General features: G+C 41.0%; 1 protein-coding gene across 3 annotated transcripts in view; it reads left to right on the top strand.

Moving 5' to 3' along the window:
• The window catches only part of LOC110101688 (glutaminyl-peptide cyclotransferase), a 49,988-nt gene that overhangs the window by 16,599 nt on the left and 16,037 nt on the right, over nucleotides 1-17,352 (top strand). For 2 of the 3 annotated variants that reach the window (XR_003701398.1, XM_020829682.2), the window contains exons 6-7: nucleotides 2,509-2,626; nucleotides 2,703-2,800. The exons of the other annotated variant lie outside the window; for it this stretch is intronic. Coding sequence is in view for 1 of the 2 variants with exons in the window: in XM_020829682.2 (XP_020685341.1) it covers nucleotides 2,509-2,626; nucleotides 2,703-2,800 (216 nt within the window). In the remaining variant the exon portion in view is untranslated. The remainder of the gene's footprint in view (nucleotides 1-2,508; nucleotides 2,627-2,702; nucleotides 2,801-17,352) is intronic. 3 annotated transcript variants of the gene reach the window in all.

Here is a 17,352-nt window from a genome sequence, read left to right as displayed (position 1 = left end):
GAAAACTCCACCCAAACCCTAGGTTAAAAGACACCCAACCGCCTGCCCAATCCTCTTCCCAAAGCCGCCGGCCATTATCCATCCCTTGGCTCAAAGATTCAAAATTTAGCATTCAAATCATTTCCTATCCATTTAATTTTGGAAACTATTTAAATTCATATTCAATTGAATTTGAATTTGAATTTTATGTTTGAATATGAATTTTACTTCCTAAATGAGGAAAACTATTTTAGGGAAGTCCCTCAAATCATGCAATTTTGAATTTTAAATAGGAGTTGATTTAAATCCACTTTCTTATTTTAAGATTATAAATATAGCTGCCTTTAACCCTCATATCAATCACCCATAATCATGCTACCCGCCAGCTCTACCCCTCCCCTTTCCATATCCTCCTCTCCTTTTAATTCCCATCCATTAATTAATTCGCTAATTGAATATCACATTATGGGAATTAAGTAATTCAAATTCCAAATCTCCCCCACCCCCATACCCGTTCTACATCAGCTGGTCTTACCGCCATCTTGTAAAAATTTCCCTTAAGTTTGGGGGGTACTTTTCTATCACACATGCCCGATGCATCCCTCCACATTAACCATCCAACTTGAATTCTAGTAATAATGTCCCCATTTATTTCACCATCATTTTAAACAATAGACACGGATATCTAAAATATTCAATTTTTTTAATGACTTGATCATCAAATGTTACAAGCCTACCACTAGATCTATTGCTACCAAAATTATTCTCCATATATTCGATTTTTGATCTACAACTAATCCTTATATAATCCAACTAAAATGAGAAAATACTTTGTCAAATCATGTTGTGTTTGAACATAAATAATATATATATATATCATTAACAAGTTGAATATAAACATTAGTAACTCCTTTCTTTTCTAAAACTCTCTATAACACTTCTCTTGGAACTTTATCATATGTTTTCTCTAGATCAATAAATATCATATGTAGATACTGCTTTCTCTCTTTATACTTATCTATCAAATCTCTCAATAAATGTATAGCTTCTATAGTAGATGTAGATCTACTCGGCATTAATCCAAACTAATTTTGAGATACATTAGTATCACATCGTAGCCTATTCTTACTTACTTTCTCCTATCATTTTTATTTATGACACATTAACTTAATTCCTCTATAATTCACACTCTTGTGCATCCTCTCTATTCTTAAAAATAGGAACCAACACCCTCAGACAATTTTTGCAATCTAAACGTTCTTTTTTTCTTATAAAAAATAAGAAATTAGAGTTTTATTATTTCTATTCTGGTAAGTGATGAAACACTCCTTTTTTTTCTAAATAAACTATTAGTAATTACAAAATCATAAGGTAGAGTAAAATCTAATATGATCCTATCACCTTTATTAGTCGCTCAAGCCGATAGCCACTACGAATGATTTTTAAATTTTATACTACTCTGACAACATGTTCATTAAAATCTCTTCCAATGCAAACTCTTTCTTCAAGTGTCTTAATTCTTCCTACTCATTCTAAAATTTTATGTTTGAACACATATTAAAATCTACTTGAGGAGAATAAACACTTATTTAGCATTAACAATAATATTTAAAGCTATAATTATATCTCCAATTTTATTAATTTCTACAACATCATCATTCAAACTCTTATTTGTAGTCACACTTAAACCATATCTAGTGCAACTCCTACTTGTGTAATTTAAATTCTAAAATATCAACCCTAATTTATTAGTATGGAGTAAAGAGAAATGTATATTCTAACACATTTAATTTTCACTCAAGAAATACGTGGTGAATGAAAGTCTTCTATAATGTGGAAATATAAAAGAATGGCTATGAATAATGAGGCTGAAGAATATGCAAAGCATAGCTATAAGTGGAGGATCTATGGAGAGAAAAAAAAAAAAGAAAATAAGGAAAAATATAGAAACTAGCAATTCTATTGAAAAATTGAAGCATGCGGTTGGAGCAGATTGTGCTTGAAAGGAAGCGCATGCTTGTCTACTTCTGGGTTCACTTTGATTAAGCTAACACTTATGAACAAAATTAAAGTACATTGGAAAGCGCATGCTTTACTGTGATTTTTTAACACTATTTGAGCACAAATCATCCAAGAAATAAATTTATATATTGGGTGGCTTAAACATGCAATTCACAATCCATGCTTGCACAAACTCCGTTGCATATTTTTTTAAATTCTAAAAGAAAGATAATCAACAAGATATTTGATCCTATATGATATTATCCTACTTGCAATGTATGTTTTACTCCCTTAAACCTTTATTGGCTGCTCCTCCTATGTTCCATTATCCTACCTAAAGTTTCATTAAAAAAAAAAAAAACTTGTCATAGCCCTTTTGTCAAAGAAATTGCAATCATCTATTGTTGAAAAATTTCTTTTTATTTAAAGCTATGGAAATGAAGGAAAATCGACAACTAATGCTACATGGGTCTGCATACCTTCATCATGCTATTTTTCTTTCTTTCGGTGAGATGCATATTTTTGCAGATCGGTAGATTTGCTCATCCAATGAACGATGGTTGGGGACTTGCAACAGATGGGAAAGTTATATTTGGTAGTGATGGTAGCTCAACACTTTACCTGCTTGACCCTGTTACTTGGAAAGGTTTCTACTTTGAACCGATTGATATCATTTTATTTTACTCATACTTGTCGTTTTGATTGCTTTGTTAATGATGCAGCTATGAAAAAAACAACGGTTAAATACAATGATCATGAAATTTCTCTTCTAAATGAATTGGAATATGTGAATGGTGAAGTATTGGCAAATGTTTGGCAGGTGTGTGAATCCTTGCTCCAATATTTAAATATAATAGCTGATGTAAAATGTACGTGCACGGATGATTAGATTAAGGAAATTTGCACGCTTAATTTTAGAAGCCACAGTAATTATCTTTTATATTTGATTTTAAACGACAAAATTAAACACAGAGCGGTAAGATAAGCTTAGGCTAAACCACATGCATAGGAGTTAAGATTGCAAACTAGTCAATTAATGTGACGTTGCATACATGATTGGTTTTCAACCATAAATCCCAATGCTAACAATAAGACTAGTCACTACGAGGAGATCCCTCACTCAACTCTTCTAATTACTAGACTTTAACGAGGAAGAATTAGCAAGATTGTCGTGAATCAACATATAACCACAAGTAGTAAGTGCACTAGGAAGATAAGAGAGAAAATTTCCTGGGCAGCAGCTACGAACTTTTAGGACAGCAAGCAGGAGATTTTTGGCGAGTAGGACAGCAGTTTGGCCTGCCGAAGCCTCCTGGACAGCACCTAGGAATTTCAAGAATTGGGGGGAAAACTGTGTGGGAGGGTTTGGGGTTGAGGCGGCTAGGGTTGAGGGGAAAATGAGGGAAATCATGACTCTGAATTTTAATTCAGATTTTTGATTGGTTTTGGGAAGGAATTAATTTGAAAATTCAAATTTATTCCTTAATGGAGGGAGGGCGGTAATTAGGAGAGGATTAGGGCTGATTTAGTGGGGGATTTGGGGGCTTCATTTGGGGAGAAATTAAGGGGAAGGGGGCCGGCCATATGGGGATGGGAGAGAGGGGAAGTTATATTAAGTATGTGGGCCCCAACGAAATCAATTAGTGATTTAATCAAATTTGAATTATATTTCAGATTTAATTCAATTAGGAAAATTTCCTAATTTAAGTTTGAGCATGAGGAAAGAATTTGAATTCCAATATTTGATTTGAGATCCAATTTGGAAACTTTCCTAATTAACTAGAACTCATTTTAGGCAGGGAAATAATCACCTTGGGAATTTTGAATTTCAAAATTTGTTGGAGCCAAGAGGGGGCGGCGACTAGATTAGTGGAGAGAATAGGTAAGAGGTGGAGGCTGGTGGCTGCTGGGGTGGTGGTCGGCGGTTGGAGAGGCTATTGAGGCCGGCAGTTAGGGGTTTTGGGGAAATACCTTGGAGAAGGCCGGCAACTCAAGGTGGTGGCGATGACCCAAGGAGAGGAAGGGGGCGGGTGGCTTTGACCAGCGGCTAGGAGGCTTGAAGTGGCCGGCGGGTGGGGAATTTGGGGAGGTGGAACTGGCCGGGTGTAGGGAGATGGGGAAGAAGAAAAGACTACGAATACTAACCACTAGTCCCGGAATCTACCGGCGGCTGACGGGTGATGCGTGGCCCTCCTAGGGTTTCTCCTCTCAAGAACTCACAAAGAGATCCATATGAAAACTGAAATTTATTTCATAATCATCATCCCCTCTCCAAGAGGAGGGAGAAGACTTAAATAGCCAAATACATGAAGGAAAATAAAAAGACACAATTGCCCATAGGGCAAACATAAGACAAAGCCCTTAAGTGAGGGTAGAAAGGGAAAAAGAACAATAACAAATCAAATACATAAAATATATCAAAATAAATAGACACGATCGTAGCCGTTGATCTTCGATGTCCTCATCATTCTCCCCGGGTAAGAGAAAACTCGACTCCGTCGAGTGGGTGTCTCAAGAATTCTCGGGCATCTGGGTCGATCTGCCATAGTTCCTTGCGCTCAGATCATGTATCCTCTGACTCTGGTTTACCTCTCCACCTTATCAGATATCTTCTTCGTCCATCCTCTTTTGTGGGAATAATGTCATCACTCAGAATCATGTCATCCTTCTCCGCTATAGGTATTTTGGGAATATTTTGGGAGTGGAGATATGCTTGGGGTTCTCACAAGGTGGGGTACACAAGGCTTAATTTGAAGTGTATGTGGGGTTTAAACTCTGGACCTTCATAAGCTACTACATCTTCTATGTTAGAAAAGGAGTGAATATTGAACTCTGCAAGCAGATCCACCATGTAAGCGTTGTCATTGATTTCTTCGACTATATTACATGATCCCGCACTTCTAGCATGCAATTCCCAGACAAGTCTGCACCATCACTGAATTACCAACCTCAAAAGTTTTACATTGTCGTTTAAATTCAGCATGAAGCCTATAATTATTATTGTTCGGTTCAATTAGGTGTGCAATTTCCTTAAGTAGTTCATGCATATGCAATGTAAATGCGGTATGTTTTATTTGAAATCATGTGTCCAAAATTCAAAACTCAACAAGATAAATGATATAGGAAAAATGTGATGCAAGATATTTGATATGTAGGATGAATGAATTGTGGATCCACACACAAATTTAAAACAGAGGAAAATTTCGGAAGACAACAGACTACAAAAACACACATAAGCACACTAACTCACAAGCACACATAGATAGGAACAAAGATGGATCCGTCACAAAATGAGAGGACATAAAATTTTTGTATTTAAGGGAACTGGTGTAGGAGGAGCAATGAAGACATCCTTAGCTAAAAGGGCATCTCCATTGGGAGTCTCAGCTAGGATCACAGACAGTCTCCTAGCGACGGTAGGGTAATCTAACAAAGTCATCCAACTAGGAGAGAGATGGTCCTTAATAGGGAAGGACAAGGATATCGAGGTCATAATGTAGGAATCAAGAATATCATAAGACGATGGGTCATGACTCACTACCATAGTAGGATAGCCCAAAGAGTCACACTAGCGGGTATGGGACTCAAGAAATGGGGTAGGGTATCCATAACAGAATTGGGCACAAGCCGCACAACAATTAGAAATGTGACATTAAAGTATGGGCTAAGACTCTCTCTAACACTAAGGTCGGTGAGATAAGTCCAATTAAGAGAGGTACACTCTGTCAAATGTAAATCTAAAGGAGCAACTCCTAAAATAGACTCCAATAAGACAAGAGGATGTTTATTGTTCAAATTAGGCTCAGAATCTTTTAGATTCAAATTACTATCTTCCAAACTCATATTACTATCTTCAATAGGATCAGGTTTTGTTATAACCCTAAGATCAATGGATTCGGGGTCACTTAAATCAGGGTTTAATTCAGTTAGTAACTTCAATTGACTTACTTCCAATTTGAAATTATCCACATTGCCATCAGAATTATTCAAAATTAAATCAGAGTCATCTCATTAATTAAATCAGAATCTTCCGATTTTAATTTCAATGTGTTCAAGGTCAGATCAGTTTCTTTCGAGATCAAATTAATATTGTCCAGGCAGACCTTATCCAAAGGGATATAATTAATGAAATTAGACTCCAGATGGGCTAAGGTATCAAGGTTAAAAGGTTCTAGACCTCCTAAATCAGGATTTAAGTCAATCAGGGAGTCTAATTCAATCACTTCAGTTTCATCCTCAAAGAAGTCCTGGTTATCATTAATATCATTAGCATCCACGAAATGGATGCACTCAGTTTTAGGTTCAGAGGACTTTTTCTTGTTAATGCATTCTTTATTAAAATCACGCTTGCAGGGTCAAGGATTAGGGAGGCTAAAGGTTGACTGGGATGACTAGAAGTCGGTCCAAGTGGGGAGTCATATGAGATTGATCCAGCAGAAGACCCAATAATGGGCCGGGCATCAAGGCTAAGAGAAAACCTATGGGGTGTGGTAGCATTATGTTACTAAAGGAAGGGTGGTCTCGACCACAGTAATGTTCAGGTTTGTTCCAACAAAAGAGGTAGGGTGGTGCTCTAGATGGCGATCACTGGTAGAGGGTTGGTATTTTAAATTAAGTTCTTGCCTCATGTCTTTCCAAGTAGGGTACTCACCTCGAGATTCTTTATGATCTTCCAATCTCATCCAAAATTGTAGAGCACTACCGCTCAGATGTGACCTAGCAATGCTAAACTGGCGGGACTTAGAGATATCATGCGATTCAAAATAGTCCTATAATTGTCTAACCCATTCCCTAAAGTAGTAAGGGTCCAAGGAACCATCAAAGGTGGGTAGACGGTCTTGTGATTCTAGTCGTTGTGGCTTAAACTCAGGTCTAGGTTGATAAGCAGAGTGGGGCACGTACTTAGAGTGGGGATAGTGGTTGCTCCGTCATAATTCTAGTCATAGTGCCAACTAGATTAACGATGTCATCTAACCTCTTTTGAAGTCTTATCGGGTTCATTGGGAAAGCGCTTGGAAACACTTAGGGATGAATCTAGATAGGGGACAACACCTAAAGCGAAGCTAGACTCTCCAAATTGTTTCTAGAAGGTGCACTAAAGATGTGGACAGCAAACCCCATTAGTGGATAAAATAGTCTAGGTGACTAGGAAGGGTACTGGGTCAAGGGCAGCACCTAAATGCTAAGGAAATATGCTCCTAAAGTTTCTAAATGATGCTGAAATGAACAAGACAGCAAAGTACAACAAAGATCTAAGTTGTCTAAGTGTTTTGGAGGGCTTCTAGAGCGTGGACAGCACTTAAACACAAGCTTAGACTCACCTAAATGCCACTAATTGGTGCTGGAAAGGCTGGGACAGCAAGCTAAAATGTTTGTCTAAGCAACCTAAGCAATTAGGGATGTTGTTGTGACAAGGACAACACTTAGTCAATGAAGTAGAGAAATTGTATCTTTGCTTGTTTTCTTGATTCTACTAGGGAAATACAATTGCTCTATTGGTTTTTCTATAAGATCTCTCTCAGTTTTCCTTGTGTTTTCACTGTTTTTGGCTGAATTGCTGCTGTGAACAGCAGTTTCCCTGTTGTAGTGCTCATTTTTGGGTAGATTTACTTGTGCAAACAAGTATATCCTATCAAATTGGTATCAGAGCATCGTTTTTGGGACCATCGGCGGCTGAAATCCTGAAATTTCAGCGGGTTTTTTGGCATTCGGAGGAAGATTTCTTGTGACTCGTAGAAAGAAAAATGGTCGGAAAGAAGATCGAAGTCCTAGAAGGCGAATTTGGCCATTTAAAATCAGATTTGAAGGAAAAATTCCTTGAAATCACCGCCAACAATGAAAGGTTGGATGGGAAGTTCACGGCTATGGAAGAGATGATGAAGAAATTACTTGAGATGAAGACTAATTCGACGGCGTCGGAAGCAAGAGAGACTATCGGCGACCATGGCGTAGGAGGGAATCCGAACCCGCTTCGGGGGAGGAGGAATCCGGAAGTTGAGATCCTTGAGGGAGAGGATGACATGCCACCTCTAGAGCCACTTTCTAGAGAGGAGATGAGCATGGGAAATGATCGAAGAGGTGCTGATTTTGGCGAAAGAAGAGAGGAATTTCAGCGTCGAGGTGCTGAATTTCAGCGTCGACGTGCTGAATTTGAAGGTAGGAGAGGGAAATATGACGAGAGTGCAGATTTTGGCGGAAGAAGAGAGGAATTTCAGCGTCGAGGTGCTGAATTTTAGCATCGAGGTGCTGATTTTGAAAGGGGCAAAGAGGAATATGACGACGGATTCGGATACCATCGCCGGAGAGATGACCGGGACACTTGGGGAGCACTTCCTCTTCGAGGAATGGGAGGTTATGAAGGGTACCGGGGTAACTGAGGGGATTCGAAAGTGAGGAAGTTAAAGATGCCCATCTTTGTGGGCGAAGATGGCCATGGTTGGATCTATATGGTGGAGTGTTACTTCGCTGTCAACGGGTTGACAGATGATGAGAAGCTGACGGCGGTAGGATTGTGTCTGGAAGGGAAGGTGTTGGCATAGTATCAGTGGCGAGACAGGAGGGAGCCTATCATGAACTGGAGAGAGTTCAAGGATTGTTTATTAGAGCGTTTCCGAGCCGATGGGGGAGGAGACTTCTATGAGCAGTTCTTTGCTCTGACTCAGGAAGGGACCGTGGCTGACTATCGAGACAGATTCGAGTACTTGGCTAGCTGTTTGGATCACATCTCAGAATCGGCCTTGGAGGGGAATTTCATGAAGGGGCTCAAACCAGAGATTCGAACAGCTGTCAGAGTGCTGGAGCCAAGGAACCTAGGGAAGGCTATGGAGCTGACACAACTGGTGGAAGATCAGAAGAGATCTGAAAGGGGAGCTCGAGGAAACTATTCTGGAGGGTCACATAGGATGACTATTACCTTTTTGCCTTCGAAGGCGGCAGCACCTGTGAGTCAGAAAGAATGGCCAAAGGAGAGAACTGGAGGAGGGGGAAATGGGGGACAGTTCAAACGGCTGACCGAGAAGGAGATGCAGGAGAAGAGGTCAAAGGGATTATGTTTTCGTTGTGATGAGAAGTACATGCCCGGACACCGGTGCAAGGACCAAACTCTTCAGGTTCTCCTCGTGTGCGAAGACGAGGAAGACAAGGAGGGAGGTTAGAGCGGGTCAGAAGGGGAGGAGAAGCTGCATCTAGATGTGGCAGAAGTCTCTTTGAACTCAGTAGTGGGATTCACCCGAGTCACACTATGAAAGTAAGAGGAGAGATAGCTGATCGTGAAGTGTTGGTGCTGATCGATAGTGGGGCAACCCACAATTTCATTTCCACCCAGATCGTTGACCAGTTGGGGTTGGAACTAGTCGATATCGGAAGCTATGGGGTGATGATGGGCACGGGGAAGGTGGAGATGGGAAGAGGAGTTTGCAGGGGTATGGTCTTGACCATCCAAGGGCTACAAGTGAGGGAGGATTTTCTCCCTTTGGAACTGGGAATTACCGATGTCATCCTGGGGATGAAATGGCTACAGACTTTGGGGGAGACCAAGGTCAACTGAGGTGCTCTGAGGATGGAACTGAAGGTAGAAGGGTAGAGGAGGGTGATCCAGGGGGATGCAGGGCTGTCAAGGGCAGTCGTATCTCTAAAATCCATGATCAGAACCATACAGGAGGGAGGGGGATTTCTGGTGGAGCTTCAACGTTTGGAGAGGATCAGTGTGGGGGAAGAAGGAGACATTCCTCCGATGGTGCAACCGCTCATACAGCAATACAGGGAGGTTTTCCAGCCACCCTAAGGATTGCCACCGCCTAGAGAGAAGAAGCATGCCATCCTTCTGAAAGAGGGAGTCACCGATCAGTGTTCGACCATATCGCTACCCCCAGATTCAAAATGATGAAATCGAGAAGCTGCTCAAGGAGATGCTGGAAGCAGGGATCGTCAGACCCAGTATGAGCCCTTTCTCCAGTCCAGTCTTACTGGTCAAAAAGAAGGATAAGAGCTGGAGGTTTTGCGTGGACTACAGAGCCCTGAACAAGGAGACAGTACCAGACAAATTTCCCATTCCTGTGATCGATGAGTTACTATATGAGCTGCTTGGAGCAGTTGTGTTTTCAAAGATGGACCTGAAGTCGAGCTACCACCAAATCAGAATGAAGGATGGTGACATTCAGAAGACGGCATTCAGGACTCACGAGGGGCACTATGAGTTCCTAGTGATGTCATTTGGGCTTACCAACGCCCCCGCTACCTTCCAGTCTTTAATGAACAGGGTATTCAGGCAGTACTTGAGGAAGTTTGTGCTAGTTTTCTTTGACGATATCCTGGTGTACAGCCAAAATGAGGAGGAGCATTTGAAGCATCTAGAGGAGGTTTTGAGGATCCTACAGACACATCAGCTGAAAGCTAACCTAAAGAAATGTAGTTTTGCCCAGTCTAGAGTGGAATATCTGGGACATGTGGTGTCTCAAGTGGGAGTGGCAGCTGGCCAGTCAAAGATTGAAGCGATGCAAAGATGGCCCATGCCCAAAACATCAAGGAGTTGAGGGGGTTCTTGGGATTGACAGGATACTATCGGAGGTTTGTGAAGGGGTACAGTTCCATCGCTTGGCCGTTGACGGAGCAGCTGAAGAAAGACAATTTTGCATGGGGTGATGCAGCGACCCATGCCTTCGAAAGGTTGAAGAAGGCCATGACCACTATTCCAGTTCTAGCCCTTCCAGATTTCAGCCAGGCCTTTGTGGTAGAGATCGATGCGTCGGGATATGGGATGGGAGTAGTGTTTATGCAGAGTCACAGGCCTGTAGCCTACTTCAGTCAGGTGCTATCAACTAGGGCAAGATTGAAGTCAGTATACGAGAGAGAGCTGATGGCGATTGTCTTAGCCATTCAGAATGGCGTCCCTACCTGTTGGGGCGTCATTTCATTGTCCGGACTGATCAGAAGAGTTTGAAGTATCTCTTAGAGCAAAGAATGGTGACTGAGGAGCATCAACGGTGGCTATCCAAACTATTGGGCTACGACTTCGAGATCCAGTACAAGCCGGGGTTGGAAAATAAAGCAGCTGACGCCTTATCCAGATGTGTGTTGGAGCTCCAGGAGCTAGCCCTGTCAGTACCATTAATGGTCGATTGGGGGGCCATCAAGGAAGAAAGCATGCGAGATGCGGAATTGGGAAAGATCAGGGAGGATCTGAGGAAAGACGAGAACAGTCAGCCTGGTTACAGCATTGAGGGGGAGAGATTATTATACCAAGGAAGGTTCGTGATGCCACGAACCTCTATACATATTCCACACTTGCTGCAGGAGTTTCATGGCAGTGCAGTTGGGGGCCATTCTGGAGTACAGAAGACATACAGAGGTTAGCAACTGAGCTCTACTGGAAAGGGATGCATAAGGATGTCGAGGAGTTGGTGGCAAGGTGTGAGGTGTGCCATAGAAATAAATACATGGCAATGGCACCAGGAGGGTTACTCCAACCATTGGCACTTCCAAACAAAGTTTGGGAGGAAGTGTCTATGGATTTCATCGACGGCCTACCCCGTTCAGAGGGTTACACAGTTATTTTGGTAGTGGTGGACTGCCTCAGTAAGTATGCACATTTCATCCTTCTACGACACCCGTACACCGCGGTATCAGTGGCAACAGCTTTTATCAGGGAAGTGGTGAGATTACACGGGCTACCAGAATCAATTGTGTCCGATAGAGACAAAGTGTTCCTTAGTCAGTTTTGGAAGGAACTGTTTCGAATGCAGGGCATTGTTCTCAAGAGAAGTACCGCTTATCATCCTCAGACAGATGGCCAGACAGAGGTAGTAAATCGGAGCTTGGAAACATACTTGAGGTGTTTTGCTTTAGAAACACCACGAAAGTGGGCAAAATGGTTACCTTGGGCAGAATATTGGTACAACACTTCGTACCATTCTGTAGCTCAAATGACCCCTTTCAAAGTGCTCTACGGGAGAGACCCCCCACACTTAGTGCATTATGAGAGGGGAAACACACCAATATCTTCAGTGGAGCAGTACCTAGAGGAGAGGGATCATGTGCTAGAAAAGTTAAAAAAACATCTTGGAAGGGCACAACAAATCATGAAGGAGCGAGCCGACGCACACAGGAGAGATATACAGTATGAAGTAAGGGAGAAGGTCTACTTGAAGATAAGGCCCTACAGGCAGAAATCAGTGGCTTACAGGAAGAATGAGAAATTAGCCCCGAGGTACTTTGGCCCATATGAGATCTTGGGAAAGATTGGAGCGGTGGCTTATCGTCTGAAATTACCCCCCTCCGCTACCATTCACCCTGTGTTCCACGTGTCCCAGCTGAGGAGAGCACTCGGGGAGCATGCAAATAGTGTGGAATTACCAGCATCTTTGACAGAAAATTGGGAGGTGGTCATGGAACCCGTGGAGTTGGAAGGAGTAAGGGTAGACAAGAAAGGAAATAAAGAGGTGTTGATCAAATGGAAGGTTCCAGACTACGAGGATACTTGGGAGCCCTATGAGATTGTGAGGCAACAGTTCCCTGACTTTCACCTTGAGGACAAGGTGAGTTTTTGGGAGGGGAGTAATGTTAGGCTGGCACTTGAGCCGGCTGGACCGGTCCTGGTCTACACCCGGCGGAAGCCAGGCGAGCAGGGGGAGGGGGCGGAAGTGCTGGGGGCCCACTTGGAGTTAATTCAAATTTTGGGAGGGAGAATTTGAATTAGAAGGGGTAATTAGGTATTTTGTAATCCTCCTTTCATGTTTAATTAGGGAGATGAGGGGGGAATGAGGGTTATCTTGAATTTGAATATTTTTGAGATCTAGGGTTTGTATGCTTGGGCTCTAGGCTACGGCTAGAGATTTGGAAAGTCTTTCCTTCCTCTCGGATTGAAGGAAATTGTATCTTTGCTTGTTTTCTTGATTCTACTAGGGAAATACAAGTGCTTTATTGGTTTTCCTACAAGATCTCTCTCAGTTTTCCTTGTGTTTTCACTGTTTTTGGCTGAATTGCTGCTGTGAATAGCAGTTTCCCTGCTGTAATGCTCATTTTTGGGTAGATTTACTTGTGCAAACAAGTATATCCTATCATATGCATGCAAACAAGCTTAAGAAAAGGTTAATCTATACTCCTAGGAACATCTAGCACATGTGACACATGCTAGCCATGCTCTGATACCAAGATGATGTAAAACGTACATGCACGGATGATTAGATTAAGGAAGTTTGCACGCTTAATTTTAGAAGCCACAATAATTATATCTTTTATATATGATTTTAAACGACAAAATAAAACACACAGAGCAGTAAGACAATCTTAGGCTAAACCACATGCATAGGAGTTAAGATTGCAATCAATTAATGTGACGTTGCATACATGATTGGTTTTCAACCATAAATCCCAATGCTAACAATAAGACTAGTCATTGCGAGGAGATCCCTCACTCAACTCTTCTAATTACTAGGCTTTAACGGGGAAGAATTAGCAAGATTGTCGTGAATCAACATATAACCACAAGTAGCAAGTGCACTAGGAAGATAAGAGAGTTTGGAGGGAGAGTTTACCCACAAGACGCATAGGGCACGAAGCTTTGATGTCGATGATGGCTGTTTTTTTTTGCAGTGGGACAGAAATCGGGGCCTTTTCACAAGCCCGAACAGCTCCTAGGAGGGACTGGGAGTTCTCGACTTCTCGGACGGCAGTTCGGCTGGATAGACAGCATCAGAGAGGTTCAGGATCCTCTGGACAGCGATCTTGGCACTTTGGAAAACTCTGGACAGCAACCCCGCAGTTTCCAGAAAATCTGGACATCAAATAGAGGCCTTCCGGATGGCGACACAGCATTAGGAACTTGCTGGAACCTTTGGACAGCAGCTGTGGATCTTCAGGACAGAAAACCTGAGGTTCTAGGGGAGCAGGACAGCAGCTCGTCTTACCGAAAATTTCCTGGGCAGCAGCTACGAACTTTCAGGACAGCAAGCAGGAGATTTTTGGCGAGCAGGACAGCTGTTTGGCCTGCCGAAGCCTCCTGGACAGCACCTAGGAATTTCAAGAATTGGGGGGATAACTGTGTGGGAGGGTTTGGGGTTGAGGCGGCTAGGGTTGAGGGGAAAAGGAGGGAAATCAGGACTCTGAATTTTAATTCAGATTTTTGATTGGTTTTGGGAAGGAATTAATTTGAGAATTCAAATTTATTCCTTAATGGAGGGAGGGCGGTAATTAGGAGAGGATTAGGGCTGATTTAGTAGGGGATTTGGGGGCTTCATTTGGGGAGAAATTAAGGGGAAGGGGGCCGGCCATATGGGGATGGGAGAGAGGAGAAATTATGTTAAGTATGTGGGCCCCAACTAAATCAATTAGTGATTTAATCAAATCTGAATTATATTTCAGATTTAATTCAATTAGGAAAATTTCCTAATTTAAGTATGAGCATGAGGAAAGTATTTGAATTCCAATATTTGATTGAGATCCAATTTAGAAACTTTCCTAATTAACTAGAACTCATTTTAGGCAGGGAAATAACCACCTTGGGAATTTCGAATTTCAAAATTTGTTGGAGCTAAGAGAGGGCGGCAGCTAGACTAGTAGAGAGAATAGGTAAGAGGTGGAGGCCGGCGGCTGCTGGGGTGGTAGCCGGCAGTTGTAGAGGCTAAGGAGGCTGGCGGTTAGGGGTTTTGGGGGAATACCTTTTGAATTTCGAATTTCAAAATTTGTTGGAGCCAAGAGGGGGCGGCAGCTAGACTAGTAGAGAGAATAGGTAAGAGGTGGAGGCCGGCGGCTGCTGGGGTGGTGGCCGGCGGTTGTAGAGGTGAAGGAGGCTGGCGGTTAGTGGTTTTGGGGGAATACCTTGGAGAAGGCCGGTGGCTCAAGGTGGTGGCGATGATCCAAGGAGAGGAAGGGGGCGGGTGGCTTTGACCGGCGGCTAGGAGGCTTGAAGTGGCCGACGGGTGGGGAATTTGGGGAGGTGGAGCCGGCGGGTGTAGGGAGATGGGGAAGAAGAAAATACTACGAATACTAACCGCAAGTCCCGGAATCCACCGGCGGCTAACGGGTGATGCGTGGCCCTCTCCTAGGATTTCTCCTCTCAAGAACTCACAAAGATATCCATAAGAAAACTGAAATTTATTTCATAATCTTCATCCCCTCTCCAAGAGGAGGGAGAAGGCTTAAATAGCCAAATATATTAAGGAAAATAAAAATACACAATTACCCCTAGGGCAAACATAAGACAAAGCCCTCAAGTGAGGGTAGAAAGGGAAAAAGAACAATAACAAATCAAATACATAAAATATATCAAAATAAATAGACACGATCGTAGCCGTTGATCTTCGATGTCCTCATCAATAGCTATATTGAACTCATATTTTCTTGTCCAATGCAAATTTTTCTACTAGAGTTCTGGAAAATATGTTTAATATTATTTCTCATTTCTGGATGATAATGTATGGTATTTTTTAGGTGTCTTCCTGCTTGTGTTGGATTTAACTGACCGATGCTTTGTGTAATTAGTCGTTCTGTTGGATTACTATATAGCATGAATGCAATTACTGATAGTCATGTAGCATATACTACTGTTTACTCATCTCCCACACCGTACATCCCAAGCCTAAAAAAGGAATTCAAAACAGGCAAATTATTCTGCATACGAATATATGAATATATTGAATAATTTCTTACAATTTATCAGATGTAGGGGAGCCATGTTAAATATGATATCCTTGCTAAACAGTTTGCATCATACGTTGTGCTGGATGAGTGGCTTCACTCTTAGAAACATAATGTGAAATGAGTTTATGTGCGAAAAGGTTGGAGTAGCCTTAGATGGTTTGGTTACATAAAATGTTGGTCTTCTGATGATCTAATTAGGAGAGTAGATGTATTAGATTTGACCTATGTTAAGAAAAGTTGAGGTAGACCAAAAAAGTCTTGGTTAGAAGATATTAGAAACGATTTTTTTTATCATATTTAAATGAGAATTTGACTCCTAGCATGACACAATGGATGTACTAAGACACAATGGAGGCAAAGTACCCATGTAGTTGACCCCACGTAGTGGGATAAATGATTGATGTTGTTGTTGTAGCCTCATCTTTTATTTCATTCATATAACCCAATACTATGTGATTTACTTTGTAGGATATTAAAAATAGTGAAGGTTTATCCAATGGATAAATCAGGAAGAGTTGGTGAGCCACTAAAAAATGTTGAATCAAATTCTGTGTTTTTAGTTTCAGATTTAGATTTAATTTTAAACTCAAATTCATGTATAAGGGTGTATGATAGACCAAATAGGATATTAATTCGTTGCTCAATTTTTGTGTTCAAATCATCATCATAAAAAGTCTTATTATGCTTATAAGTTTCAATATTTTGATTATTAGAATTTGGAAGCAGATTAGATTCTTACACAAGAGTCTTGATATTATTAAGTCATCATGTGGCTATATGTACTTTTCCTTAACACTTAAGACACACAACCTCAATTGTTTCTATACTAGTAGATTTAGAGAAAAGGATCAAATTAGTCTCTTGACTCTTTCTAAAAGACGAAATTAATCCTCAACTATATTAAATGATCATTTTGATCCGTTAACTCCTTAAAGAGGAATTAAAATAGTCTCACCATTAGACTATTTTGATTCATTTTTAAAGACTTCAAGGACCAAAATGATCATTTAATATAGTTGAAGATTATTTTGATCTTTCATAAAGAATTGATAGACCCCCATTTTGGTCTTTTTCTTAGTATATTTATATCTCTTAGTATTAGGATTCTTTGAGAGTATAATTGTAAATTGAATTGGGGGAAAGATAATAGTTGTCTTAATCAACCAAGATCAACTTAGTTGTTGTAGACTGATTGGCATTTCTTTAAGAAAAAGATGCAATAAAGCTTTATGACGAGCTTAATCTTATTTGTTGGGTGAAGACCAATTATAAACCTATATGTCACCTTACATTTTTCCTTCTTCCAAACCACAACTAGAATTATATTCTTCATATTGCTTTGAGTACTCATTAACAGTTCAATTGTCTTGCTATAGGTTTATCAATTGTTTAACTATTCGAAACTTATGTCAAGTAACTATATGCGTCCCAGCCTGATTTCATACAAGCCCAAGTTCTACTAGGTTAACTCCTAGCCAAAATCTGTTATCAACACCTACCTATTTAATGTTGACATATTTAACATACTCTTGATCACTTACAGAATACCAATTAGAGAGTTCTTAAGTTCAGCCACTCAATTATGGAAAATTTTTGATCTTATCTGCCATCGAAAGTGTGGAAACAATTTTTACTTTTTAATAGTTTCAGATTTAACAGGATGTCGTTCATGAAAAATCTTGTGATCTCTTTTGTGATATTTATAGCTTTGCTCATCATAATCATTAATGAAATAAT

Source organism: Dendrobium catenatum, unplaced genomic scaffold (genome assembly GCF_001605985.2).
Source record: "Dendrobium catenatum unplaced genomic scaffold, ASM160598v2 fragScaff_scaffold_772, whole genome shotgun sequence".
NCBI classification, from domain to species: Eukaryota; Viridiplantae; Streptophyta; class Magnoliopsida; order Asparagales; family Orchidaceae; genus Dendrobium; species Dendrobium catenatum.
The sequence above is the reverse complement of the archived record's forward strand: the minus strand, read 5'-3'. Positions and strand labels throughout refer to the sequence as shown.